This window comes from Macaca thibetana, chromosome 3 (genome assembly GCF_024542745.1).
Source record: "Macaca thibetana thibetana isolate TM-01 chromosome 3, ASM2454274v1, whole genome shotgun sequence".
Taxonomy (NCBI): domain Eukaryota; kingdom Metazoa; phylum Chordata; class Mammalia; order Primates; family Cercopithecidae; genus Macaca; species Macaca thibetana.
Genome location: NC_065580.1, coordinates 137,327,011 through 137,353,741, shown reverse-complemented (window position 1 = coordinate 137,353,741; position 26,731 = coordinate 137,327,011). Strand labels below are relative to the sequence as shown.

Below are 26,731 nucleotides of genomic sequence, written 5' to 3'. Positions count from 1 at the left end.
ACAAATCCAGGATGCCCCATTAAATTTGAATTTCAGATACACAATGGCTTTTTTTAGTATAAGTATGTCTCATGCCATATTTGTGGCACACTTATACTAAGAGATTATTCATGATGCTTATCTAAAACTCAAATTTAACTGGGCATCCTGGGTTGACCCTACCCATATGTAAAACAGGAGAGACAGGGAGGTATGAGTAAGATGTTCTCCAACTGGGCATGGTGGTTCATGCCTTTAACCCCAGTGCTTTGTGATGCTGAGGTGGGAGGATCGCTTCAGGCCAGGAGTTCGAGACCAGCCTAGGCAACAATATAGTGAGACCCTGTCTCTAAAAAATAAAAATAAAAAATACGTTTTCTCTCATGAACACTCTTTGCTCCAGCTACACCCTGGACCTTTCAGGTCTACCTGAAAGTGGTCCAGGGGTATTTATATCCCTTGCAGAGGAAGAGGAGAGCAGGGAGAAGATGGGAAGTAGGGTACAGGACTCAGCTGTGGTCACAGGGCATCAAAGAGAAGAGGCAGAAGAAAGAAGTTCCTAGAGGCAGTGCAATCCTAGAGGGCTTTCTGAAGGAAGAAGATTTTTATGGTTACTTTGATGCTGGAAAGGAAGGGAGGTGGATTAGGGGGCCTCTGGTGGAGTGCTCCCTCCCCTTAATGGAGGTGGAGAGGCATGGAGGGTCTCTTCTTTCTTTTTTGAGAGAGAGAGTTTTACTTCTTAGCCCGGGCTAGAGCGCAGTGGGTCCATCATGGCTCACTGCAACCTTGAACTCCTGGGCTAACGTGATCATTCTGCTTTAGCCTCTTGAGTAGCTGGGATCACTAGCAGGCTCCAACATACCCAGCTAATTTTTGTTTGTTTTTGTAGAGACAGGGTCTCACCATGTTGCCCAGGCTGGCCTTGAACTCCTGGGTTCAAGCAACCCTTCTGCCTTGGCCTCCCAAAGTGCTGGGATTACAGGTGTGAGCCACTGTGCCTGGCTGTGAAGATCAATATAAAGTATCTTCCCCTTCATATGAAGAGTCTCTATACCTAGGGCAGAGTCCCTCTTCAACCCAACAAGTTACTATCACTTTTTTTTTTTTTTTTTTTTTTGAGACAGAGTTTCGCTCTTGTTGCCCAGACTGGAGTGCAGTGATCTTGGCTCACTGCAACCTCTGCCTCCCGGGTTTAAGTGATTCTCCTGCCTCAGCCTCCCAAGTAGCTGGGATTACAGGCGCCCACCATCACGCCTGGCTAGTTTTTGTATTCTTAGTAGAGACGGGGTTTCTCCATGTTGACCATGCTGGTCTTGAACTCGTGACCTCAGGTGATCGTGTGCCTCGGCCTCCCAAAGTGTTGGGATTACAGGCATGAGCCACCGCGCCTGACCTCAGTATCACTTCTTCTTCTTCTTTTATTTTCTGAGACAGAGTCTCGCTCTGTTGCCCAGGCTGGAGTGCAGTGGCGCCATCTCAGCTCACTGCAAGCTCTGCCTCCCGGGTTCAAGCGATTCTCCTGCCTCAGCCTCCTAAGTAGCTGGGACTACAGGCACCGCCACCACGGCCGGCTAATTTTTTATATTTTCAGTAGAGACGGGGTTTCAGCGTGTTAGCCAGGATGGTCTCGATCTCCTGACCTCGTGATCTGCCCGCCTCGGCCTCCCAAAGTGCTGGGATTACAGGCATGAGCCACCGCGCCCGGCCCCCCAGCATCACTTCCAACTAATGTTTACCAAACACTTACTACTTGCCAGGGTCCTGCCGACACCTACTAAGCCGTTTATGTGGGTTAATCATTTAATCCCTTCCGCAACCAGATGAAGTGAGTGTGTTCCCCCCATTTTACAGATGAAGAGACAGAGGCACAGAGAGGTTGGGTCATTTGTCTGAGGTTCCTACCGGCGGTAAGTGATGGAGCTGGAATTTGAGCCCCGGTGTCCTGGCTCTCTGTACCTGCCGTGTGAAGATCCTGAGCTAGAAGCTGGAACTGAAGAAATGACATAAATGCTGTCCTTGCCCTCAGAGGACCTCTGGTCTAACAGTGGGGACGGGTTAGTCCCTAAGAACTCCAGTACCGGGCAGGCTGGCATCAGAGCTGTGAGGGAGTGTGCCACGAAAGAAGGACTGATTTGGTCTGTACATGAGAGGAAGTAGAGGCTAGGATGAGAAGGATGAGTCAGTTCTTCAACAACCTTCAGCTTTAGGATCAGACGTTGGGAGAAATAGCATTCCTTTCTTCTTTTTTTTTTGAGATGGAGTATTGCTCTGTCACCCAGGCTGGAGTGTGGTGGCGCAATCTCGGCTCACTGCAATCTCCAACTCCCAGCTTCAAGGGATTCTCCTGCCTCCGCCTCCCGAGTAGCTGGGATTACAGGCGTGTACCACCACCCAGCTAATTTCAGTATTTTTAGTAGAGACAGAGTTTCACCATGTTGGCTGGTCTCAAACTCCTGGTTCTCTCCCGCCCAACTGGGAGGAAGAGCATTCTAGGTGAAGCTACGTCTTGAGCTAAGGCAGAAGAGGTGTGGAAATGCAGCACATGATTGGGGAATGGGCCAACCACAGTGGCTCACACCTGTAATCCCGGCACTTTGGTGGGCTGTCATGGGAGGATAGCTTGAACCGAGGAGTTCAAGACCAGCCTGGGCAATGTAGTGGGATTATACCTCTATAAAAAATAAAAATAAATAAATTAGCCAGGCATGGTGGTGCATGGCAGTAGTCCCAGCTACTTGGAAGGCTTAGGTGGGAGGATTGCTTGAGCCCAGGAGGTCAAGGCTGCAGTGAGTCGTGATCGTGCCACTGCATTCCTGCCTTGGTGACAGAGTGAGACCCTGTCTTGAAATAATAATAATAATTCTGAGTTAAAAAGCCCCCCAGAAAGTATATACTATAGGATTCATTTACATAAAATTCAAGAAAATGCAGGATAACCTGTAGTGACACAAAGCAGATTAGAAATTATTGTAATCCCAGCACTTTGGGAGGCCAAGGCAAGCCTCCCTCACTTGAGGTCAGGAGTTTGAGAGCAGCCTGGGCAACATAAAAAGACCCCATCTCCACTAAAAATACAGTCAGGCAAGGTGGCGCACACCTGTGGTTTCAGCTACTTGGGAGGGTGAGGCATGAGGATCGCTTGAAACCTGGAGGAGGAGGTTGTAGTGAGTCAAGATCCCACCACTGCACTCCAGCCTGGGTGACAGAGCGAGACTCTGTCTTGGAAAAAAAAAAAAAAAAAAAGTGAATCTTTATGGGCCAGGTGCAGTGGTTTATACCTGTAATCCCAGCATTTTTGAGGCTGAGGTGGGTGGATCACCTGAGATCAGTTCAAGACCAGCCTGGCCCTGTCTCTACTAAAAATACAAAAATTAGTCAGGCGTGGTGGCGGGCACCTGTAATCCCAGCTACTCAGGAGGCTGAGGCAGGAGAATGACTCGAACCTGGGAGGTGGAGGTTGCAGTGAGCCATGATCACACCACTACATTCCAGCCTGGGCGACAGAGCAAGACTCTGCCTCAAAGAAAAGAAAAAAAAAAGTAAATCTTTGTGACCTTGATTGAGAAAATGGTTTTTTAGATAGGACACTAAAGCACAAGCAAGAGAAGAAAAAATAGATAAAATGGACTTCCCTGGCCGGGCACGGTGGCTCACGCCTGTAATCCCAGCACTTTGGGAGGCCGAGGCAGGTGGATCACGAGGTCAGGAGATCGCGACCATCCTGGCTAACACGGTGAAATCCGGTCTCTACTAAAAAAATACAAAAAATTAGCCAGGCGTGGTGGTGGGCACTTGTAGTCCCAGCTACTCGGGAGGCTGAGGCAGAAGAATGGTGTGAACCCAGAAGGCAGAGCTTGCAGTGAGCTGAGATTGTGCCACTGCACTCCAGCCTGGGCAACAGTGCGAGACTCTATTTCAAAAAAAAGGACTTCACCAAAATAGAATAAAAAAACTTTTGTGCTTCAAAAGACATCATGAAGAGAATAAAGACAACCTACAGAGGGAAACAAAATTGCAAATCATATATCTGATAAAGGACTAGTTTCCCAGATATATAAAGAACTCTTACGATATAAAGGTAGCCCAATTAAAACATGGGCAAATTGTATGATCATTGCAATGCTATTCACAATAACAAAAACATGTAATGAACCTAGGTGCCCATCAATGGTGCTTTGGATAAAGAAAATGTGGTATGGATACACCATAGAATACTACACAGCCATAAAAAGGAAGAAAAATCATGTCCTTTGCAGCAACATGAATGCAGTTGGAGGCCATTATCCTAAGCAAACTAAGTGGGAGCTAAACATTGGGTATATATGAACACAAAGATGGTGTATTAGTCCATTTTCACACTGCTGATAAAGACATACCCAAGACTGGGTAATTTATACAGGAAAAAGGGTTTAATGGACTTACAGTTCCACGTAGCTAGGGAGGCCTCACAATCATGGCGGGAGGCAAGGAGAAGCAAGTCACGTCTTACGTGGATGGCAGCAGGCAAAGAGAGCTTTTCAGGGAAACTGCTATTTTTAAAACCATTGGATCTCCTGGGACTTATTCACTATCACAAAAACAGCAGGAGAAAGACCTGCCCCCATGATTCAATTACCTCCCACTAGGTCCCTCCCACAACAGGTGGCAATTCAAGATGAGATTTGGGTGGGGACACAGCCAAAACATATCAGATGGTAACAGTAGACACTGGGGACTATAGAGAGCAGAGAGAAGGAGACAAGGGCAGAAAAACTACCTGTTGGACACTGTGCTCGGTACCTGAGTTCAGTCATACTTCAAACCTCAGCACCATGCAATATACCTTGTAACAAATCTGCACATGTACCTTCTGATTCTAAAAGAAAAGTTGAGGCCGGGTGTGGTGGCTCACACCTGTAATCCCAGCACTTTTGGGTAGGTGGATCACTTGAGGTCAGGAGTTTGAGACCAGCCTGACAAACATGGTGAAACCCCATCTCTACTAAAAATACAAAAAAAAAAAAAAAAAAAAAAATTAGGCCGGGCACGGTGGCTCACGCCTGTAATCCCAGCACTTTGGGAGGCCAAGGTGGGCAGATCACGAGGTCAGGAGATCGAGACCATCCTGGCCAACATGGTGAGACCCTGTCTTACTAAAAATACAAAAAATTAGCCGGTCGTGGTGGCGGGCACCTTTAGTCCCAGCTACTCTGGAGGCTGAGGTAGGCGAATGGTATGAACTCAGGAGGCGGAGCTTGCAGTGAGCCTAGATGGCGCCACTGCACTCCAACCTGGGCAACAAAGCGAGACTCCGTCTCAAAACAAAAACAAAAACAAAAACAATTAGCTGGGTGTGGCGGTGTGCACCTGTAGTCCCAGCTACTCTGGAGGCTGAGGCAGGAGAATTGCTTGAACCCGCCAGGCAGAGGTTGCAGTGAGCCGAGATCCTGCTACTGCACTCCAGCCTGGTAACAGAGTGAGACTCCATCTCCAAAAAAAAAAAAAAAAAAAAAAAAAATGCCGGGCGCGGTGGCTCAAGTCTGTAATCCCAGCACTTTGGGAGGCCGAGACGGGCGGATCACGAGGTCAGGAAATCGAGACCATCCTGGCTAATACGGTGAAACCCCGTCTCTACTAAAAATACAAAAAACTAGCCGGGCGAGGTGGCGGGCGCCTGTAGTCCCAGCTACTCGGGAGGCTGAGGCAGGAGAATGGCGTAAACCCGGGAGGCGGAGCTTGCAGTGAGCTCAGATCCGGCCACTGCACTCCAGCCTGGGCGACAGAGCGAGACTCCGTCTCAAAAAAAAAAAAAAAAAAAAAAAAAAAAAAAAAAGAAAGAAAGAAAGAAAGAAAAGAAAAGTTGAGGCCGAGCGCAGTGGCTCATGCCTGTAATCCCAGCACTTTGGAAGGCCAAGGTGGGTGGATCACTTGTGGTCAGGAGTTCTAGACCAGCCTGACCACAACATGGTGAGACCCCGTCTCTAGTAAAAATACAAAAATTAACTGGGTGTGGTGGCAGGCACCTGTAATCCCAGCTACTCAGGAGGCTGAGGCAGGAGAATTGCTTGAACCTGGGAGGCAGAGGTTGCAGTGAGCCAAGATGGTGCCACTGCACTCCAGCCTGGGTAACAGAGCCAGACCCTGTCTAAAAAAAAAAAAAAAAAAAAAAAAAAAAAAAAAAAAAAAAAGTTGAAAAAGGAAAAATAAAAACAAAGGCAAAGAGTCTTTTTTTTTTTTTTGAGATGGAGTCTTGCTCTGTCACCCAGGCTGGAGAGCAGTGGCGCGGTCTCGGCTCACTGCAACCTCCACCTCCCAGGTTCATGCCATCCTCCTGCCTCAGCCTCCTGAGTAGCTGGGACCACAGGCGCCTGCCACCACACCCGCCTAATTATTTGTATTTTTAGTAGAGACAGGGTTTCACTGTGTTAGCCAGGATGGTCTCGATTTCCTGGCCTCGTGATCCGCCCGCCTCAGCCTCCCAAAGTGCTGGGATTACAGGCGTGAGCCACCGTGCCCAGCCGAGGCAGAGTCTTAATACACATTTTTACAGAGAAGATCTACAAATGGCCAATAAGTACCATACAAGAAAAGATGCTCGATACCATTAGTCATCAGAGAAACACAAATCAAATTATGAGATGCCACTTCACACCCACTAGGGTGGCTATAATTAAAAACGACAGGAAGCAAGTGTTGGCAAAGAAATTGGAACCGTTGGCTGGGCGTGGTGGCTCAACCTGTAATCCCAGCCCTTTGGGAGGCTGACGTGGGAGGATCACTTGAGGCCAGGAGTTTGAGACTAGCCTGGGCAACATAGTGAGACCCCATTTCTACAAAAAAAAAAAAGTAAAAAATTAGGCATGGTGGTGCGCACCTGTAGTCCCAGCTACTCAGAAGGCTAAGGCAGGAGGATCACTTGAGCCCAGAAGGTTGAGGCTGCAGTGAGCCACGATCACACCACTACACCCCAGCCTGGGGGACAGAGAGAGACCCTGTCTCAAAAATAAAATAAAATAAAATAAAAATAAAATAAAATAAAATAAAGAAATTGGAACCCTTGTGCATTGCTAGTGTAAATGTAAAGTGGTACAGCTGCTTTGGAAAGCAGTCTGGCCTTTCCTCAAAAAGCTAAACATAGAGTTATCATATATTCACTCCTCAGTATATACCCAAGAGAAACGAAAACATATGTCACACAAAGATTTATATGCGAATGTTCATAGCATTATGCATAATAGCCCCAAAGTGGAAAAACCCCAATGTTCACCAACTGATGAGTGGGTAAACAACTTATGGTACATTCATTATAATAGAATATTATTCAGCCATAAAAAGCACAACAGACATACACAAAATATTATTTAGACTTAAAAAGGAATGAAGTTGGCCAGGTGCAATGGTTCAGGCCTGTAATCCCAGCACTTTGGGAGGCTAAGGCAGGAGGATCACTTGAGGTCAGGAGTTCGAGACCAGCCTGACCAACATCTTGAAACCCCATCTCTACTAAAAATACAGAAATTAGCTGGGCGTGGTGGTGCCCGCCTGTAATCCCAGCTACTCGGGAGGCTGAGGCAGGAGAATCACTTGAACCAGGGAGGAGGAGGTTGCAGTGAGCCGAGATCACGCCACTGAACTCCAGCCTGGGCAACAAAACAATACTGTCTCAAAATAAATAAATAAAATAAAATAAAAAAATTAGCCAGGGGCCGGACATGATGGTTCATGCCTGTAACCCTAGCACTTTGGGAGGCCGAGGAGGGAGAATCACGTGGTCAGGAGGTCGAAAGCAGCCTGGCCAACTGGTGAAACCCTGTTTTGACTAAAAATACAAAAAAAAAAAAAAAAAAAACTTGGCCAGGTTGGTGGCACCCGGCTGTTATCCCAGCTACTCAGAAGGCTGAGGCAGGAGAATCGCTTGAACCCGGGAGCAAGAGGTTGCAGTGAGCCAAGATCACACCACTGCATTCCAGCCTGGGTGACAGAGCAAGACTCCATCTCAAAAAAAAAAAAAAAATTAGCCAGGCATGGTAGCATGTCTGTGGTTCCAGTGACTCGGGAAGCTGAGGCAGGAGGATGGCTGTGAGCTGTGATCGTGATGCTGGACTCCAGTCTGGACGACAGAGCGAGACTCCATCTCAAAAGAGAAAACATTATACTGAATGAAATAATCCAGTCACAAAAGAAAAAATACTATATGAGTCCATTTATATGTAGTACCTGGAGTAATGAAATTCTTAGAGACAGAAAGTAGAATGGTGCGTGCCAGGGGCTGTGGGGAAGAGGAATGAGGAGTGAGCGTTTCATGGGGATGGAGTTTCAGTTTGGGAAGGTGAGGAAAATTCTGGAAGTGGATGATGGTGACGGTTGCACAACAATGTGAATATACTTAAGGCTACTGCACTGTTCATTTAAGTGGTTTAAATGATACATTTTATGTTACATATATTTTACCACAATAAAAAAAATCAAAAGGAATTAGGTACTGATAATGCTGCAATGTGAATGAATCTTGAAAACATTATGCTGAATAAAAGCAGCCAGTCACGTGGCTCACGCCTGTAATCCCAGCACTTTGGGGGGCCGAGGCTGGAGAATCATGAGGTCAGGAGTTCGAGACCAACCTGGCCAACATGGAGAAACCCCGTCTCTACTGAAAATACAAAAAGTAGCTGGGTATAGTGGCAGGTGCCTGTAATCCCAGCTACTTGGGAGGCTGAGGCAGGAGAATTGTTTGAACCCGGGAGGTAGAGGTTGCAGTGAGCCAAGATTGCGCCATTGCACTCCAGCCTGGGTGACAAGAGCAAGACTCTGTCTCAAAAAAAAAAAAAAAAAAAAAAAAAAAAAAAAAAAAAAAAAAAAGCCAATCACAAAAGACCATATATGATTCCATTTATAGGAAATGTGAAGGATAGGCCAATCTATAGAGAAAGAAAGTAGATTTGTGGTTGCCAGGGCTAGGTGGGGCAGGCTTGGGGGCAAATGCAGAGTCACTGTTAAGATCTCAGCTCACTGCAACCTCCACCTCCCAGGTTCAAGCGATTCTCCTGCCTCAGCTTCACAAGTAGCTGGGATTACACGCGCCCACCACCAGGCCCAGCTAATTTTTTTTTTTTGTTTTGAGACTGAGTCTTGCTCTGTCACCCAGGCTGGAATGCAGTGGCATGATCTCGGCTCACTGCAAGCTCCGCCTCCCGGGTTTACGCCATTCTCCTGCCTCAGCCTCCCCAGCAGCTGGGACTACAGGCACAAGCCTGTACGCCCGGCTAATTTTTTTTGTATTTTTAGTAGAGAGGGGGTTTCACCGTGTTAACCAGTATGGTCTCGATCTCCTGACCTTGTGATCCGCCCGCCTCGGCCTCCCAAAGTGTTGGGATTACAGGCGTGAGCCACTGTGCCCAGCCAATGCCTGGCTAATTTTTGCATTTTTAGTAGAGATGGGGTTTTACCATGTTGGCCAGGCTGGTCTCGAACTCCTGACCTCAGGTGATCCATTCGTCTTGGCCTCCCGAAGCACTGAGATTACAGGTGTGAGCTGCCAGGGTACGAGGTTTATTTTGGGGGAGATGAGAATGTTCTACGATTGATTGTGCCAACAGGGCACCATGGCTCATGCTGTAATCCTAGCACTTTGGGAGGTTGAGAGGGGAGGATCGCTTGAGCCCAGGAGTTCGAGACCAGCCTGGCCAACACAATGAGACCTTGTCTCTAAGAAGAAAAAAATCAAACCATCAATGCCATTAAAGTTCCCAGAGTCTCTCTGCTAACTCCAAAGCCCTTCCGTCAGACAGCTACACTTCCTGAATTTCATGTTTATTGTTTCCAAACTTTCACTCTGTATGTATCTCCAAGCAACATAAAATATAGTTTTGCCTGTTTCTTTTCTTTTCTAGACAGGGTTTCGCTCGGTCACCCAGCACTGCACTGCTGGAGTGCAGTGGCAGGATCACATCTCACTGCACCCTCGATGTCTCCTGCTCAAGCAATCCTCCTGCCTCAGCCTCTCAAGTGTTGAGATTACAGGTGTGAGCCAGTAGACCGGGCAGTTTGGCTTGCTTGCTTTCTCCTTCTTTCTTCCTTTCTTTCTTTTTCTTCCTTCCTTCCTTTCTTCCTTCCTTTCTTCCTTCCTTCCTCCCTCCCATCTCTCTTTCTTTCTCTTTCTCTGTTTCTTTCTTTCTCTCTCTCTTTTTTCTTTCTTTCTTTTTCTTTCTCCCTCTCTCTCTTCCTCCCCTCCCCTCCCTCCCTCTCTTCTCTCTCTCTCTTTCTCCCTCTCTCTCCCTCCCTCCCTCCCTCTTTTTTTTTTCTTTCTTTCTTTCTTTTTCTTTCTTTCTTTCTTTCTTTCTTTCTTTCTTTCTTTCTTTCTTTCTTTCTTTCTTTCTTTCTTTCTCTTTCTTTCTTTCTGTCTCTCTCTCTCTCTCCCTCCCTCTCTCTCTCTCTCCCTTCCCTCCTCTCTCTCTCTCTTTCTTTCCTTCTTAGATGGAGTCTGACACTCTGTCACTCAGGCTGGAGTGCAGTGGCGCAATCTCGGCTCACTGCAACCTCCGCCTCTCGGGTTCAAGCAATTCTCCTGCCTCAGCCTCCCGAGTAGCTGGGATGACGGGCACGTGCCACCACACCTGGCTAATGTTTTGTATTTTTAGTAGAAATGGGGTTTCACCTTGTTAGTCAGGCTGGTCTTGAACTCTTGACCTCGTGATCCGCCCGCCTTGGCCTCCCAAAGTATTGGGATTACAGGCGTGAGCCACCACGCCTGGCCAATTTTGCCTGTTCCTAAGCTTTATGTAAACAGTAGTATAATGAATATATTTTTCTGCTGCTTCCCTTTTTCACTCAGTGTTGTTTGAGAGTCATTCAAATTCACATGCGTGGATGTGTTTTCTCATTTTTGTTGCTGTGTAGTATGAAGTACTCCACTGTATGAAGACACGCTGATGCCTTTGCCATTCTCCTATGGTTGGACATTTGGATTGTTTCCAGGTTTTGTGGTTACTACAAATAATACAGGCAGAGCGTGCTGGCTCACGCCTGTAATTCCAGCACTGTGGGAGGCTGAGGTGAGCGGATCCCCTGAGGTCAGGAGTTGGAAACCAGCCTGGCCAACATGGGAAAACCCTGTCTCTACTAAAAATACAAAAATTAGCTGGGCGTGGTGGCGGGTGCCTGTAATCCCAGCTACTTAGAAGGCCGAGGCACGAGAATCGCTTGAACCCGGGAGGTGAAGGTTGTAATGAGCCAAGATCGTGCCACCACACACTCAGCCTGGGTGACAGAGCAAAACTCTGTCTCAAAAATAAAAGACAAATAATAATAATAATAATAATAATAATAATTCTTCCTGTCCCTGCCTCCTAGTCCGAGAGGGAAAGATTTTGTGGAAGTTCATGTTAATTTCCTATAGCTACTGTAACAAATTCACACAAAATCAGCGGCTTTAGACAATTCAAATGTGTCATCTTATAGTTCTGGATGTCAGGAGCCCAAAACGGTTGTTTGTTTGTTTTGAGACAGTGTCTCGCTCTGCCGCCCAGGCTGGAGTGCAGTGGCGCAATCTCAAATAATACAGGCGCTCTGCCTGTATTATTTGTAGTAACCACAAAACCTGGAAACAATCCAAATGTCCAACCATAGGAGAATGGCAAAGGCATCAGCGTGTCTTCATACAGTGGAGTACTTCATACTACACAGCAACAAAAATGAGAAAACACATCCACGCATTGCTCACTGCAACCTCCACCTCCCGGGTTCAAGCCATTCTTGTGCCTCAGCCTTTTGAGAGCTGGGATTATGGGTGGGTGCCACCACACCCAGCTAATTTTTGTATTTTTAGTAGAGATGGAGTCTCACCACGCTGGCCAGGCTGGTCTCAAACTCCTAAGCTCAAGTGATCTGCCCGCCTCCGCCTCCCAAAGTGCTGGGATTACAGATGTGAACCACCATGCCCTGCCCCAAATGGGCTTTATTCGGCTAAAATCAAGGTGTCCTCCTGGAGTCCCCAAGGGCCGAGTCCATTCCCTTGCCTTTTTCTGCTTCCAGAGGTTGCCTGCATTCCTTGGCTTATGGCTTCTTCCTTCATCTTCAAAGCCACCAAGGTAGTGTCTTCCAGTTTCTCTCTGACTCTGGCCCTCTGCTTCCACTATCAGATTTCCTTCTCGGATTCTGACCCTCCTTCCTCCCTCTTATAAGAACCCTTGTGATTACATTGGGTCCAACTTGGTGATCTAGGATGCTCACTGCATCTCAAGAATCTTTTTTTTTTTTTTTTTTTTTTTTTTTTTGAGTCAGGGTCTTGCTCTATTGCCCAGGCTGGAGTGCAGTGGCACTATCATAGCTCACGGTAGCATCTAACTCCTGAAACCAAGTGATCCTTTTGCCTCAGCCTCCTGAGTAGCTGGGACTACAGGCATGCACCACCATACCTGGCTACTTACAAAAAATTTTGTTTGTAGAGATGGGGGTTTCACTATGTTGTCCAGGCTGGTCTTGAACTCTTGGGGTCAAGTGATCCTTCTGCCTTAGCCTCCCAAAGTGCTGGGATTACACGCGTGAGCCACCAAGCCTGGCCCACCTCAAGATTCTTTTTTTTGAGACGGAGTCTTGCTCTGTCACCCAGGCTGGAGTGCAGTGGCACAATCTCGGCTCACTGCAAGCTCCCCCTCTTGGGTTCATGCCATCCTCCTGCCTCAGCCTCCTGAGTAGCTGGGACTACAGGCGCCTGCCACCATGCCCAGCTATTTTTTTTTTTTTTTTTTTGTATTTTTAGTAGAGATGGGGTTTCACCATGTTAGCCAGGATGGTCTCGATCTCCTGACCTCGTGATCCGCCTGCCTTGGCCTCCCAAAGTGCTGGGATTACAGGCGTGAGCCACCGTGACCAGGATTTTTTTTTTTTTAATTTTAGAGATGGAGACTTGCTCTGTCACCCAGGCTGGAGTGAGTGGTGCCATCTCGGCTCACTGAAGCTCTGCCTCCTAGGTTCAAGCGATTCTCCTGCCTCAGCCTCCCAACCATCTCAAAATTCTTTTTTTCTTTTCTTCTCCCCCCTTTTTTTTTTTTCTTGAGATGGAGTTTCGCTTTTGTTGCCCAAGCTGGAGTGCAATGGCATGATCTCGGCTAGCTGCAACCTCCGCCTCCCAGGTTCAAGCGAGCCTCCTGCCTCAGCCTCCCAAGTAGCTGGGATTACAAGCATGCACCACCACGCCTGGGTAATTTTGTATTTTTAGTAGAGACGAGGTTTCTCCATGTTGGTCAGGTTGGTCTCAAACTCCCAACCTCAGGTGATCCGCCCGCTTCGGCCTCCCAAAGTGCTGGGATTATAGATGTGAGTCACCATGCCTGGCCAAGATTCTTAACTCAACTGCATTTGTAGAGTCCCTGTTGCCATGTAAGGTAACATATTTACAGGTTCCAGGGTTACCATGGGGACATCTTCTGGGACAAGGGGGAATTACTGGATCTACCACAGAGGGAAACAAATAAGTAGGTGTGACATGAGCATCTTTGAATTACCCAGTTGGTTAAAGTGTTCTCCAAACGGAACCAATTCTGTCTTCCACTAACATTACATAAGAGTTCCTGGTTCTCCCTTTCCTCACCAACACTTGATGTTACTGGACTTTTTAATTTGTGCCAACCTAACAGCTATGAAATGTCTGAGCTCTGAATTCTATGTGATCAAAAAGAGAAGGGTGGCCCATGGTACTGAACGTGAAAAAGCAGAGCCCTAGCAGTAAGAAGGTGGTTGGTAACCTTGGCTAGAGGGATGCACTTGAAATGGTGGGAGGGAGTGAAATTAGACTGAGCCACAGATCAAGGGGGAGTGGTGAGAAAAATGGACAGAGGAAGTGCAGGGTATAGAGGGTACTTTCAAAATGTTGGGTGGGGAGAGAAAGGGAAGTCTAAAGGCAGCAATTACTGGTAAAAGAGACAGAGAGAGAGAGAAAGAGAGAGAGAGAGACAGACAGACAGACATTCATTACTAGTGTAGTGGAACAAGGCATTTTTTTTTTTTTTTAATTTTTTAAGATGGACTCTTGCTCTGTCATCCAGGCTGAAATGTGGTGGCACAATCTTGGCTCACTGCAGCCTCCACCTGCTGAGTTCGAGCAATTCTCCTGCCTCAGCCTCCCAAGTAGCTGGGACTACAGGTGTGAGCCACCACGCCCAGCTAATTTTTGTAGTTTTAGTAGAGACAGTGTTTCACCATGTTGGCCAGGCTGGTCTTGAACTCCTGACCTCAGGTGATTCGCTTCCCTTTGGCCTCCCAAAGTGCTGAAATTATAGTCGTGAGCCACGGTGCCCCTCCCAAGGCATCTTAAAGGAGTGAAGGAGACAGGTGAAAGTGACACCCACAGCAAGGGTACCTGGGTTGGCTTTGGTATGAAGACAGGTTGCCCTTCCTGGAGGTAGTAGGGAAGGAAGGGCTCTGGACAGAGACAAAGAACATGCAGCCAGGCATGGTGGCTCATACCTGTAATCCCAGCACTTTGGGAGACCATGGTGCGAGGATCACTTGAGTCCAGGAGTTCAAGACCAGCCTGGATAATATAGCAAGTTCATATTGCTACAAAAAAAATATAAAATATTAGCTGGGCACAGTAGTGCAGGCCCGTAGTCCCAGCTACTGGGGAGGCTGAGGTGGGAGGATGCTTTGAGCCCAGGAGTTCGAGGCTACACTGAGCTATGAACGAGCCACTGCATTCTTGCCTGGACAACACAATGAGACTATGTCTCAAAAAAAAAAAAAAAAAAAAAAAAAGCAAAGATGTGGCGACAGGAACTGGCAGGAGAGTTATCTGCTGAGGGGCAGGAGTGAGCTTGGGTGTCTGAGGAGTATGGGGAAGGTTTACAGGGGGAATTGTTGTGGGATATTGAGGCTGAACAAAGGGAGATCAGCGAGAAAGAGGGGGCAAGCTGAGGTAGGAGCCTCCCGTTGAAGCTGAGGCTTGTAACACAAAGTGGGAGGGGCCGAGGGAGGGCTGGATAGAGGGAGTATCTAGGGGACCCCTGAACACTTAGTGAACACAATGGGCCCTGAGGTGGCAGAGCAAACTGGGGAGCTCAGAAAGGCTTACCAGAGGACGTGACTTTTGAGCTGGGCTTCAAAGGTTCAATAGGAGTTCTGAAATTGAAGGAGAAAATAATGGAACCAAAGAGAAGTCCACAGGCAAGGTAAGGGCTGAAAGAAATGGTGAAGGGGGCCAGGCATGGTTGCTCACGCCTGTAATCCCAACACTTTGGGACACCGAGGTGGGTGGATCACTTGAGGTCAGGAGTTCAAGACCAACCTGGTCATCATGGTGAAAACCCCGTCTCTACTAAAAACACACACAAAAAGGCCGCGCGCGGTGGCTCAAGCCTGTAATCCCAGCACTTTGGGAGGCCGAGGTGGGTGGATCACGAGGTCAGGAGATCGAGACCACCCTGGCTAACATGGTGAAACCCTGTCTCTACTAAAAATACGAAAAATTAGCCGGGCATGGTGGTAGGTGCCTATAGTCCCAGCTACTCGGGAGGCTGAGGCAGGAGAATGGCGTGAACCTGGGAGGCAGAGCTTGTAGTGAGCTGAGATCGTGCCACTGCACTCCAGCCTGGGTGACAGAGTGAGACTCCGTCTCAAAAAAAAAAAAAAAAATTACCCGGGCATGGTGGTGCATGCCTGTGATCCCAGCTACTCCAGAGGCTTAGACAGGAGAATTGTTTGAACCTGGGCGGCAGAGGTTGCAGTGAGCTGAGATCACGCCACTGACTCCAGCCTGGGTGACAGAGGGAGACTGTCTAAAAAGAAACAGTGAAGGGACTGTGTGAGTCCAGAGGAAAAGAAATAACCCCCTAGCCTGGGAAGGTGGAGAGGGTTTCCTGGAGGTGATGATATTACAGATGAGTCTTGAAGGGGAAAACCAATTTTAGTTATCATAAAAATGTATAAATGTTTAAAAAAAAATGTAGACTTTTATGGTCTGTCAACAAGCCTGTCCTGCCGTTTTCCCCAGACATTGGCACCATGCCTGCCCACCGTGCTATGGCTAGATGGAGACAGTCCTTGCTCAGCTCTTCCCGCCCCTATGCCTTGGCGTATGGATTTCTGTTTGCTTTCATTATTTTCTCCTTCAACTTCAGAACTCCTATTCAACCTCTGAAACCCAGCTCAAATGCCACCTCCTCTGGTAAGCCTTCCTAATCGCCCTTTGTACTTCTGTAGCAGTGTATTAAGGTGGAACAAGCTCAGTTGTCATTTTTGTTTTTTGAGACGAGTCTCACTCTGTTTCCCAGGCTGGAGTGCAGTGGCAAAATCATAGGTCACTGCAGCCCCAACCTCCTGGGCTCAAGTGGTCTTCCAGCCTCAGCCTCCTGAGGAGCTGGGGCTACAGGCATGAGCCACCACGGCCAGCTAATTTATTTATTTTTTGGCAGAGACCGAGGTCTTACTATGTTGCCCAGACTGGGTCACTCATTGTCTGACTTAATTTCTGAGTGTCTATTTCCTGAAATGGGGACAATGGCTAAGCCTATTTGTAAAGACAAGGTACAGGACATATTGGGGATCACATGGGAATCACAAAGCTATCACGGGGTGACACCTGCCATTTGTCTTATACTAGAGTTATCTGAGTGGGAATGGGACTCTGTCTTAATCCATGAACTCCCTGAGGGCAGGTATAATGTCCCCACAGGGCCTAGCCCAGTGTTCAGCGCAGAGCAGCATCGTATGCTCTGTGGACACTGTACAAATGAGAAGAAATGGGACTGTATCATTTACCTGTAATGTGACTTTGGGGAGACGACATCATCTCTTTTTTTTCTTTTTTTTCTTTGAGACGGAGCATGGAGTCTCACTCGGTTGCCCAGGCTGGAGTGCAGTGGTGTGATCTCAGCTTACTGCAACCTCCGCCTCCCACGTTCAAGCGATTCTCCTGCCTCAGCCACCCGAGTAGCTGGAATTACAGGCGCCCACCACCATGCCTGGCTAATTTTTGTTGGTCAGGTTGGTCTCAAACTTCTGACCTCAAATGATCCACCCGCCTCGGACTCCTAAAGTGCTGCGATTACAGGCGTGAGCTGTAATCTGTGATGTTTCTGTATCTCTAAAATAACGCATAGTGGGTATTGACCTACTATGTGTATTCATTATAACATTGCTAGCCATATCACTATCCCTCAGCATTTAAATTTTATTTTTATAGAGATGGGGCCTTGCTGTGTTACCCAGGCTGGTCTCAAAACTGAGCTCAAGCAATCTCCCACCTCTGCCTCCAGGAGTAGCTAGGACTACAGACCCATGCCACCATGTCCGGATACTTTTTAAAAACATTTTAGTACTTTTTTTTTTTTTTTTTTTTTTTGAGAGGGAGTCTGGCTCTGTCGCCCAGGCTGGAGTGCAGTGGCCAGATCTCAGCTCACTGCAAGCTCCGCCTCCCGGGTTTACGCCATTCTCCTGCCTCAGCCTCCCGAGTAGCTGGGACTACAGGCGCCCGCCACCTCGCCCGGCTAGTTTTTTTGTATTTTTTAGTAGAGATGGGGTTTCACCGTGTTAGCCAGGATGGTCTTGATCTCCTGACCTCGTGATCCGCCCATCTCGGCCTCCCAAAGTGCTGGGATTACAGGCTTGAGCCACTGCGCCCGGCCTTTAGTACTTTTTAAAACTGTTCTTTTCACTCTTTTGACAATTTAAAAAAATTTTTTTTTTTTTTTTTTTTTTTTTTAGACGGAGTCTCTTGCTCTGTCGCCCAGGCTGGAGTGCAGTGGCCGGATCTCAGCTCACTGCAAGCTCCGCCTCCCGGGTTCACGCCATTCTCCGGCCTCAGCCTCCCGAGTAGCTGGGACTACAGGCGCCCGCCACCTCGCCCGGCTAGTTTTTTTTTGTATTTCTTAGTAGAGACGGGGTTTCACCGTGTTAGCCAGGATGGTCTCGATCTCCTGACCTCGTGATCCGCCCATCTCGGCCTCCCAAAGTGCTGGGATTACAGGCTTGAGCCACCGCGCCCGGCCTTTTTTTTTTTTTAATAGAGACGGGGGATCTTGTTATGTTGCCCAGGCTGGTCTCAAACTCCTGGCCTCAAGCGATCCTCCCTTCTCGGTCTCCCAAATCGCTGGAATTACAGGAGAGAGCCACCGCGCCCAGGCAGCAGTCAGCGCTCACCATCAAAAATCCCACTTTACAGAAGAGAAAACTGAGGCTTGGGGAGGGCTGCAAGGCAGGAGCTCCTGGCGCCCGGCCAAAGTCAGAAAATTGTTGTTGCCATCGGAGGGGAAAATGTGCACGGGATCTGCAAATTGTATCCGTTCGGGGTGGGAGAGTCAGTGCCTGGGGGCGTGGTGAGCCAGAGCCAGGTGCTGGGGCGCAGAGTAGGGCGGCTCAGATCGGGAGGGGCGGGGAGATCCGGCTGCGGGGAGAACCTGGGGTGCGGGAAGCGCGGCCCGGCGTGGCGCGGCCGGGGCGGGGAGGGGTGCGGCCCGCCCCCTCCCTGCCCCACCCCCAGCCCCGGCGCCGCGGCTCCTTTAAGAGCGGGCGGGGCGCCCCCTGGCGGCGGAGCGGCGCGTGCGACCGGAGCCGGAGCGGATCCCGGAGCCGGAGCGGAGCCGGGGCGGAGCGGGCCGAGCGGGCCGAGCCAGCAGCCGAGCTGGGGGCGCGGGCGGGCGGCATGTACCGGGCCCGGGCGGCGCGGGCGGGGCCGGAGCCCGGCAGCCCGGGGCGCTTTGGGATCCTCAGCACCGGGCAGCTCCGGGACCTGCTTCAGGATGAACCCAAGCTAGACCGGATCGTGCGGCTCAGCAGGAAGGTAGCGCGGGGGGCGCGGGCGGGGGGCGCGGGGGACGGGCAGCGGCCTGCAGGACCTGCCGCCCGAGCGAAGGGCCGCGCGGGCCGGGCCGCGGGGCCGCCCGTGGGCGCGGAGCTTGGCACGTACGAGTGGGCCCCGCGGAGCCACCCCCCGGGGGAGGGGGCGCTTGGGGCTGGCCTGGGGCGGGTGGGGCGCTGGGGACCGGGGGGGGCACCTGTGCACCCCCGGGATGGCCGCGAGGCGTGTCCTACAGCGGATGCTCCGGGGAGGTGTGTTCCGGGGGGCTGTGTTGTGGGGGGCCCTGGCTCGCACACCCACGTTCTGTAAGGGCCAGAAAGAGAAGGCGCCTTCCACTGAGAGAACTAGGGGCCTGTTTGATACCTGGAGGGGCTGTTGGGGGGTCTACGCATTCTGGGGGCGCAAGAGGGGGCTTTGTGCCTGGCGCTGGGGAGGGGTGGTGGAAGCTGCCGTGTGTATTGCATAGGCCACCGTAAGAGAAAGTTGTATATTTCACGGGAGATAGGCCCGGGCTGGTTGTCTGTGGGGGCAGAAAGGGAAAGTGTGTGTTGAAAGCAGGCGGGCGAGGAGGGGCTTGTGCATCCCACAGGGGACAGATGGAGGGGAGTGCGTTCTCCAGGGGCAGGGAGGGGAGGCTGGGCCCTGCTAGAGACAAGGAAAAAGCCGTCTCCAGGGCCAGGGGCTGCTGTAAGCCCGGAGCAGGGAGGAAAAGGGGGTGTGTATTCCTTGGGGTGTGATGATTCCACTGGAGGCAGAGGAGGGGGTGGGAAGGGAAGAGAGGGTGACCCGAGGGGGTGCTGTGAGGGGACGGGGTGCAGACACCCCTCTGGAGAGGATGAGCAGGGGGTGGGAGTGTTTTCGGTGCAAACACCTGAGGAGGAAGCAGACAAAGGCCTGGAGTGAGAGGGAAGCTGTCCATGCATGGAAAATGGGGCAGAGGAGGGAGGGGCACTCCTCCGGGACCTGAGCAGACATATTAATTGAAAAATTAAAAATTAACTAACATTTGTAGAGGCCTTTATAGTTTTCCTCACTTAAGTTTCGCAACAACCCTTAAGGTGGATGTTTTTAACTCGATTTGTAAAAGAGGAAACTGAGGCCAGAGAGGGCGCTCAGGGCAGAGCCAGGTCTGGTCCTGGCCTGTCGCCGTCCCTTCACCTGTTGGGTTTGCCACCCTGAAGGCTGGGGCCTGACAGGTGCCTTTGGCCTGGCCCGCAGGCACGGTCACCCAGTAGGGTGGACGGGGCAGATCCCCGGAGCCGGCCTCTTAGCTCCTCTCTGCCCGCAGTTCCAGGGCCTGCAGCTGGAGCGTGAGGCCTGCCTGGCCTCCAACTACGCACTGGCCAAGGAGAACCTGGCCTTGCGGCCCCGCCTGGAGATGGGCCGAGCTGCCCTGGCCATCAAATACCAGGAGCTTCGCGAGGTGGCCGAGAACTGCGCTGACAAGCTGCAACGACTGGGTGAGGGCATGTCTGGGAGAACCACCTGGGGCTGGTGGGGGCAGCTGGCCATCCGGTGGGTTGGCCTTGGGAAGTGCCAGGCTCTGATGGATGGGACTTGGGCGGACCTGCTCCTGGCCTCCTGGGCAATAGAGTTGAAGTGAGAAGAAATGGGGAGGGTTGGGTGGGAGAGAGGGTACCCAATACCCAGGGTCCCCCTGAGGTGCTGTGGGGGACAAAGCCTCCCCTCTTTTGCACTGGGATGAGGGGCAGAACTTTGGTAGGGGCCGTATCCACAAAGCGGTCACATGGGCGTGGTACAGATGAGGAAACTGAGGCTCTAGACCAGAGGAAAGGGGAATATAGAATCACATGGGGTCAACGGGAGAGTGCAAGCTTGGGGCCCTGGCCTGTCACTCTGTCCCTCTGTGGCCCTCAGAGGAGAGCATGCATCGCTGGAGTCCCCACTGCGCGCTGGGCTGGCTGCAGGCTGAGCTAGAAGAGGCGGAGCAGGAGGCAGAGGTGAGGGGAGGGGTGGCTGGGGCTGGGGGCCAAGAGGGAGATCCATTCTCCGCCACCCCCCAGCTCATTCTTACACCTCAGGCTGCGGAGCCGCTCCTCTGGGAAGCCCACCCTGAATGCCTGGCCCATAGGAGAGCCTAGCATTGCTGTCCGCCAGCACTGGACAGCCAGCAGGGCTCACTTTCCTACCTGTGAATTATTTTTTGGGCTCCCCTGTGACTGGGCCAGGGCAGCGTGGATCTGGGGCTGCAGAGGAGCTGGGGCAGACTTTGTGCTGGGTTGGGAGTGTACCGCTCAGTGAGCTGAAGGTGGCGGGCCCCCGAAGGACATGTTAAGTCTATACTTCACATGTGTCCCTGCCTCTGCTTCTGCCTCATTGCTGACCCAGGTTTGGTGATGGCATCCTTATTTTCGAAGTTAGGGCTGGGCGCGGTGGCTCACGCCTGTAATCCCAGCACTTTGGGAGACTGAGGTAGGCGGATCACTTAAGGTCAGGAGTTCGAGACCAGCCTGAGCAACATGGCAAAACTCCGTCTCTACTAAAAATACAAAAAAAATTAGCTGGGCGTGGTGGTGCATGCCTGTCATCTCAGCTACTTGGGAGGCTGAGGCAGCAGAATTGCTTGAACCCGGGAGGCGGAGGTTGCAGTGAGCCTTGATCACGCCACTGCACTCTGGCCTGGGCCACGGTGAGACTGTCTCAGAAAAAAAAAAAAAAAAAGAAGTAGTTAGGAGGACATTTGTCTGCAGTTCACTCAGCAAGTGGTCAGAGGCAGGCCCAGGCTAGAACGCAGGTGCCCTGTCCCCCAGCTGAGGGGTGATCTCCATGGGGAGGGCCTCAGGGTGGGAAGGAGTAAGGACCAGTCTCCAGTCTGTGGTCGTGCCCCTCCCAAGTCCTCCCTTCCCTCCCGGCCCAGGAGCAGATGGAGCAGCTGCTGCTGGGGGAGCAAAGCCTGGAGGCCTTCCTGCCTGCCTTCCAGCGTGGCCGCGCCCTGGCCCACCTGAGGCGGACGCAGGCGGAGAAGCTGCAGGAGCTGCTGCGGCGTCGGGAGCGCTCTGCACAGCCGGCCCCCACCTCGGCTGCTGATCCCCCCAAATCCTTCCCGGCTGCAGCTGTCCTGCCCACTGGGGCCGCCCGGGGGCCACCAGCAGTACCCCGGAGCCTGCCCCCCTTGGACTCCCGCCCAGTACCCCCATTGAAGGGCTCCCCCGGGTGCCCCCTCGGCCCGGCCCCTCTGCTGAGCCCTCGGCCCTCGCAGCCAGAGCCCCCCCACCGGTAGGATCCAGGGTGTGGCCCCCCAGTGGGGGGGCCTAGACAAACTTGATGCGTGGCTCCTCCTCCTCCCCCACTGCCTGGGTGGGGGGAGGGGCAGGCCCCTCCCCCTGGCCTCAGGCAGGCCCTGGCCCTGGCCCTGGAGGCTGAGCTGGGGAGGAGGGCCCCCTGGAAGAGGCCAGAGACGGGGCTCGGGGTGGGTGAGCAGGGCTGTACGCCTCTGGCGCTGAAGACACCCTGCCTTTTTTGTTTCCCTGCCCCGGGGCCTCCAGGGTGATGGACCAGCCCCATGAAAGAACTTGACTCACCTACGGGGGGCCTGGGAAGATGTCTGGGTCCCCCAGGGGCCTTGCCAAGGGGACCTGTCGCACCCCACCACTCCAGTGGGCTCGCACAATGCCAAGGCCGCCAGGAGTGTTTTACATCATGTCCTGAGCCTACCTTTCCCCCAAATTCTGGGGTCCACGGCCTAGAAGCCAAGTGGTCAGGCCTTGGCTGTGAGGACAGGGACACTGTGGCCCTGGGGCTACTACGTGTCCACACATGCTCCAGACCCTGGGGCAAGGTAGGCCAGGGGCTTCTGACCTGCGCAGGCGAGAGTGGGCCATCCCCAGGAAAGACCATTCTGTATTTTTCTGTCCCTGTCTCCTTAGAATGGAAGCTTTTTGAGGGCAGGTCCTTGTCTTTGTACGTTCTGTCCCCAGCCCCGCCTCTTAGGGGCCGTCAATAAATGTGATGATGAGGATGACGATGCTGCCAGACTCCTCTCTGCTGTTGCAGCCTCCACAGCTCAGCTCCTGTGCTTCCACTTCCTACTTTTGAGATGCTCTCCCCTCCTTTCTGCCTATGCAAAGCCCAGCTGTCCAGGTCCAACACCGCCGCTGCCTCTTCCATGAAGCCTTCTCTGATTACCAACCCGTGAGAGCCTTTCCTAAATCTTAACTTCCCAGCACTTCCGGTCAGAAGCGCTCACTGCTCCATCTTGGTTCTCCAATTGCCTCTCTTGTATGCACCTTCTTTTCCCGGGTTGCCCGTAAGCCCGATTGGAATGGTACCTGGTCTTCTCTGGCCTGCCAAATGACGGTCCCCATGGAGTGATGGAGGGCATTTTGCAGGAGTGATAGCATCTGTCCTCAGCCAGGGGGAACGCTAGGTGCCAGTTTGGCTGATGAGTGTGGGACAAGGAGATGGGATATACCCCGAGTCAGCTTAGGTCAAGTCCAATGAGATGCAGTTTGGCAGGGAGGCGTGGAAGTTCTTGCAAACAAAAGGGGACAGTCACAGTGTTGTGTGAAGCCTACAAAGCTAATATGGTCTTGGTCCATGTTAATAAGGACATAACTATCTGGAAAGAGGGAGGTGTTGGGGTCGCTTTACTTTTCACTTAAGTTTTTTACTGGAAGAGGAGCCCCTCCCCCCACCCACCCCAAAAGGCACCTTTGGAGAAATAAGGATGAGAAAGTACAGTCAGTGAGGTACAGTTGAGGGATCTGTTTGAAATGTGTGTGTGTGTGTGATGTTGAGCCTTTGAATCTCTAAAGGGTTAGGTCACCTAGAACCAGAGGTCAAAGCCAAGACCTTGTAATTGCCCACCTCGGCCTCCCAAAGTGCTGGGATTGCAGGCGTGAGCCACCGCGCCCAGCCCGAGGCTCTTAAATTAGGGATGAGGCCAGGTGCGGTGGCTCATGCCTGTAATCCCAGCACTTTGGGAGGCCAAGGCGAGTGGATCACCTGAAGTCAATAGTTCAAGACCAGCCTGGCCAACATGGCGAAAACTCATCTCTACCAAAAATAGAAAAATTAGCCAGGCATGGTGGTAGGGACTTGTAATCCCAGCTACTCAGGAGGCTGAGGCAGGAGAATTGCTTGAACCTGGGAGGCAGAGGTTGCAGTGGGTCGACATCACACCACTGCACTCCAGCCTGGGCGACAAAAGTGAAACTCCATCCCCCGCCAAGAAAAAAAGTTAGGGGTGCTCTGTGAGATGGATGGTCCTCATCCCTGATGACATGGGGGCAGCAACCGCTTGATGGGCCTTTTAGAGATGTTGGCTGTCGCTAGAGGGATTGGGCTGTGGGGGCTTTAGAACCTCAGGCCTAGACACAGTGGCCCGCTAGTATGGGCACAGTTAAAGCACTGAGAGTACCCACTTCAGAACCTCCATCCCACCTTGGTCTTGGTTCTACTCTCTTCACTGCTGGCACTTCCGCTGCTGGAGGCCAAGGGACACCAGAACTGCTGAGTTCCTGCTGAGATGACCGAAGACTGAGCAGCCTTGGAAGACCTCTCCCCCGTGCTCTCCTTCTCAGCACAGTCTGGGGCAGGCTGGGCCCCTTTTGCCCTGGCTTCCCGTTCCTGGTGCAAGCTTCCAGGGTGCAAAGCAGTCTATTCCCACGAAAAAGTACTCTTGCCCCATTTTTCTGAAAATGCCTGGGGCCTCTGCTGTTTTTTCATTTTTGTTTTTGTTTTTGAGATGGGGTTTTGCTCTTGTTGCCCAGGCTGGAGTGCAATGGAGTGATCTCAGCTCACCGCAACTTCCACCTCCCAGATTCAAGCCATTCTCTTGCCTCAGCCTCCCGAGGAGCTGGGATTACAGGCATGTGTCACCAAGCCCGGCTAATTTTGTATTTTTAGTAGAGACAGGGTTTCTCCATGTTGGTCAGGCTGGTCTTGAACTCCTGACCTCACGTGATCGGCCTGCCTTGGCCTCCCAAAGTGCTGGGATTACAGGTGTGAGCCACCGTGCCCGGCCTTTTTTTTTTTTTTTTTCTCTCCTTCATGATGGACATGGGGTAGAGTTTGCAACTGAAAGGGAAAAAGGGGCAAAGGTTGGGCAGGTCTGAGCCTTTCTCCACTATCATGAATTGGGGAGCAGCCTTTAGGAGGCAGCAGCTACCAGGTTGAGGCTCCCATCCCCAGGGCAGGTAAGAAGCAGAGAAAGTTGAGACATGGACAAGAGAGGGACTAGGAAGAAGTGTTACCATGGGAACCAGATGGGGTCCTTCAGAAGGCCTCCCACACACCTCGTCTTGCACAGAGCTGATTCTGCTTTAGAGGGGCCGGCAGTGAGACCCCTCTGTGTTCAGCTTCAGCCTGAAAATGATCGCAGGCAGGTGAGGATGGACACTACCAGAGTGGAGTGGGCCCAGTTCTGGGTGGCCATGGAAAGGCTTCCAGTTGGGTGGTTTGAAAAATCAACCCCTGGCCGGGCGCGGTGGCTCAAGCCTGTAATCCCAGCACTTTGGGAGGCCGAGACGGGCGGATCACGAGGTCAGGAGATCGAGACCATCCTGGCTAACACGGTGAAACCCCGTCTCTACTAAAAAATACAAAAAAAAAAAAGTAGCCGGGTGAGGTGGCAGGTGCCTGTAATCCCAGCTACTCGGGAGGCTGAGGCAGGAGAATGGCGTAAACCCGGGAGGCGGAGCTTGCAGTGAGCTGAGATCTGGCCACTGCACCCCAGCCTGGGCGGCAGAGCAAGACTCCGTCTCAAAAAAAAAAAAAAGAAAAAGAAAAATCAACCCCTTTTGCTTGAAGGTACATGGAATGTTCTGGAAGGTTCTGGAAGGTGTAGCACTCTGGGCCCTTCCTTTTGCCTAAAACCTTCTGGAACTTGCTGCTTCCAGATTCTGGGGGGTCCCAGGAATGTCCCTGGCTGTGATCTTCTGTGAGAGAGAACTTGAGGGTCTGCATCAGGGGGCTCATGAGAAAGGTCCTACCTATTAGATACCACCTTGCTTTTACAAAACAAAAACAAAGATGTCTCCAAATAAAACTCCCACCCCTTTTAATAAAAACAGAGCTCCCTGTTCCTCGGGAAAGTATTATGTATACCTCCTTGTTTGGGAATCACTAGCTTCTGCATTTTTCTAACCTTCCCCCTCTTGTTTTCCAAATATGAAACATAGTAACATTAAATGTGCTTTTCCTTTTTCCTAACCAATCAAGGCTCACTGAGCTAAGCAGGCTCCAACCAGTGTGGGCTCAAACCTTCACCACTGAATCATGTAGTCCCTGCAAAGCCACGGCTAAGAGCTTGCCCCTGACCTCCCAGGCTAGAGAATCGGATGGTTTCTAAGAGACCCAGCTGGACTTGCTGCAGGTTTATCTCAGCGTATACAAGGATTTTACACAAAAAACGGAGGGAACTGGTGTTACTGTACCAAAGGGCCTCTGGTCCTGTCTAAGCTTATCATTGCTGTAGACCTCTCCAGAGATTCCCCTTGTCCCACAATGAAAATAAGATTTCACTTAACCTCCCTGCATAAAGTGCAGGCTCTTTGCCGCAACATATGATACAGGAATTTGCAAACTCAAATGCCTACAGGGGCCAGGAAGGTAACACAGAGGTGCAAAGCAGTCCCATTCCAGGAAGAAACACTCCTGCCCCTATTCTTCTGAAAAATGTATGGTCCCTCTTTACTTTTTTGCTTTCCTTCTTGATGGACGTGGGGTATAGAAATGTTTTTCTGCTATGGGAAAAACGGTGCAAGTGTGTAGATAAAAGGCCTTTTACACTTCACCCCTATTGGTGGAAGTGCAGCAAACTGGGGCGTGATGTCTCATCTAAATTTGGACAAAATTTGTTGTCTTTTGAGACAGGGTCTTACTCTGTCACCTCGGCTGGAGTGCAGTGATGTGATCATAACTTACTTGCAATCTCGACCTCCCAGGCTCAAGCCATCCTCCCACCTCAGCTTCCCAAGTAGCTGGGACTACAGGTGAGCGCCACCATGCCTGGCTAATTTT

At 51.1% G+C, this 26,731-nt stretch overlaps 2 protein-coding genes across 2 annotated transcripts in view; both read left to right on the top strand.

The window, feature by feature from the left end:
• BUD23 (BUD23 rRNA methyltransferase and ribosome maturation factor) overlaps positions 1-26,731 on the top strand; it is a 206,783-nt gene that overhangs the window by 158,811 nt on the left and 21,241 nt on the right. The window lies entirely within an intron of this gene.
• Positions 18,480-22,730, top strand: VPS37D (VPS37D subunit of ESCRT-I). The gene is made up of 4 exons (XM_050783841.1): positions 18,480-18,730; positions 20,037-20,208; positions 20,627-20,709; positions 21,627-22,730. Exons 1-4 carry the CDS (start codon positions 18,593-18,595, stop codon positions 21,987-21,989), a joined length of 756 nt encoding a protein of 251 aa, XP_050639798.1. The 5' UTR covers positions 18,480-18,592; the 3' UTR covers positions 21,990-22,730.

Excerpts from the sequence above, each read along its gene's own strand:
- VPS37D (XM_050783841.1), top strand. The coding sequence starts at position 18,593 with ATGTACCGGGCCCGGGCGGCGCGGGCGGGGCCGGAGCCCGGCAGCCCG. Across the intron at positions 20,209-20,626 it reads TGACAAGCTGCAACGACTGG|AGGAGAGCATGCATCGCTGG; the intron begins GTGAGGGCATGT and ends TGTGGCCCTCAG. Across the intron at positions 20,710-21,626 it reads AGGCGGAGCAGGAGGCAGAG|GAGCAGATGGAGCAGCTGCT; the intron begins GTGAGGGGAGGG and ends CTCCCGGCCCAG.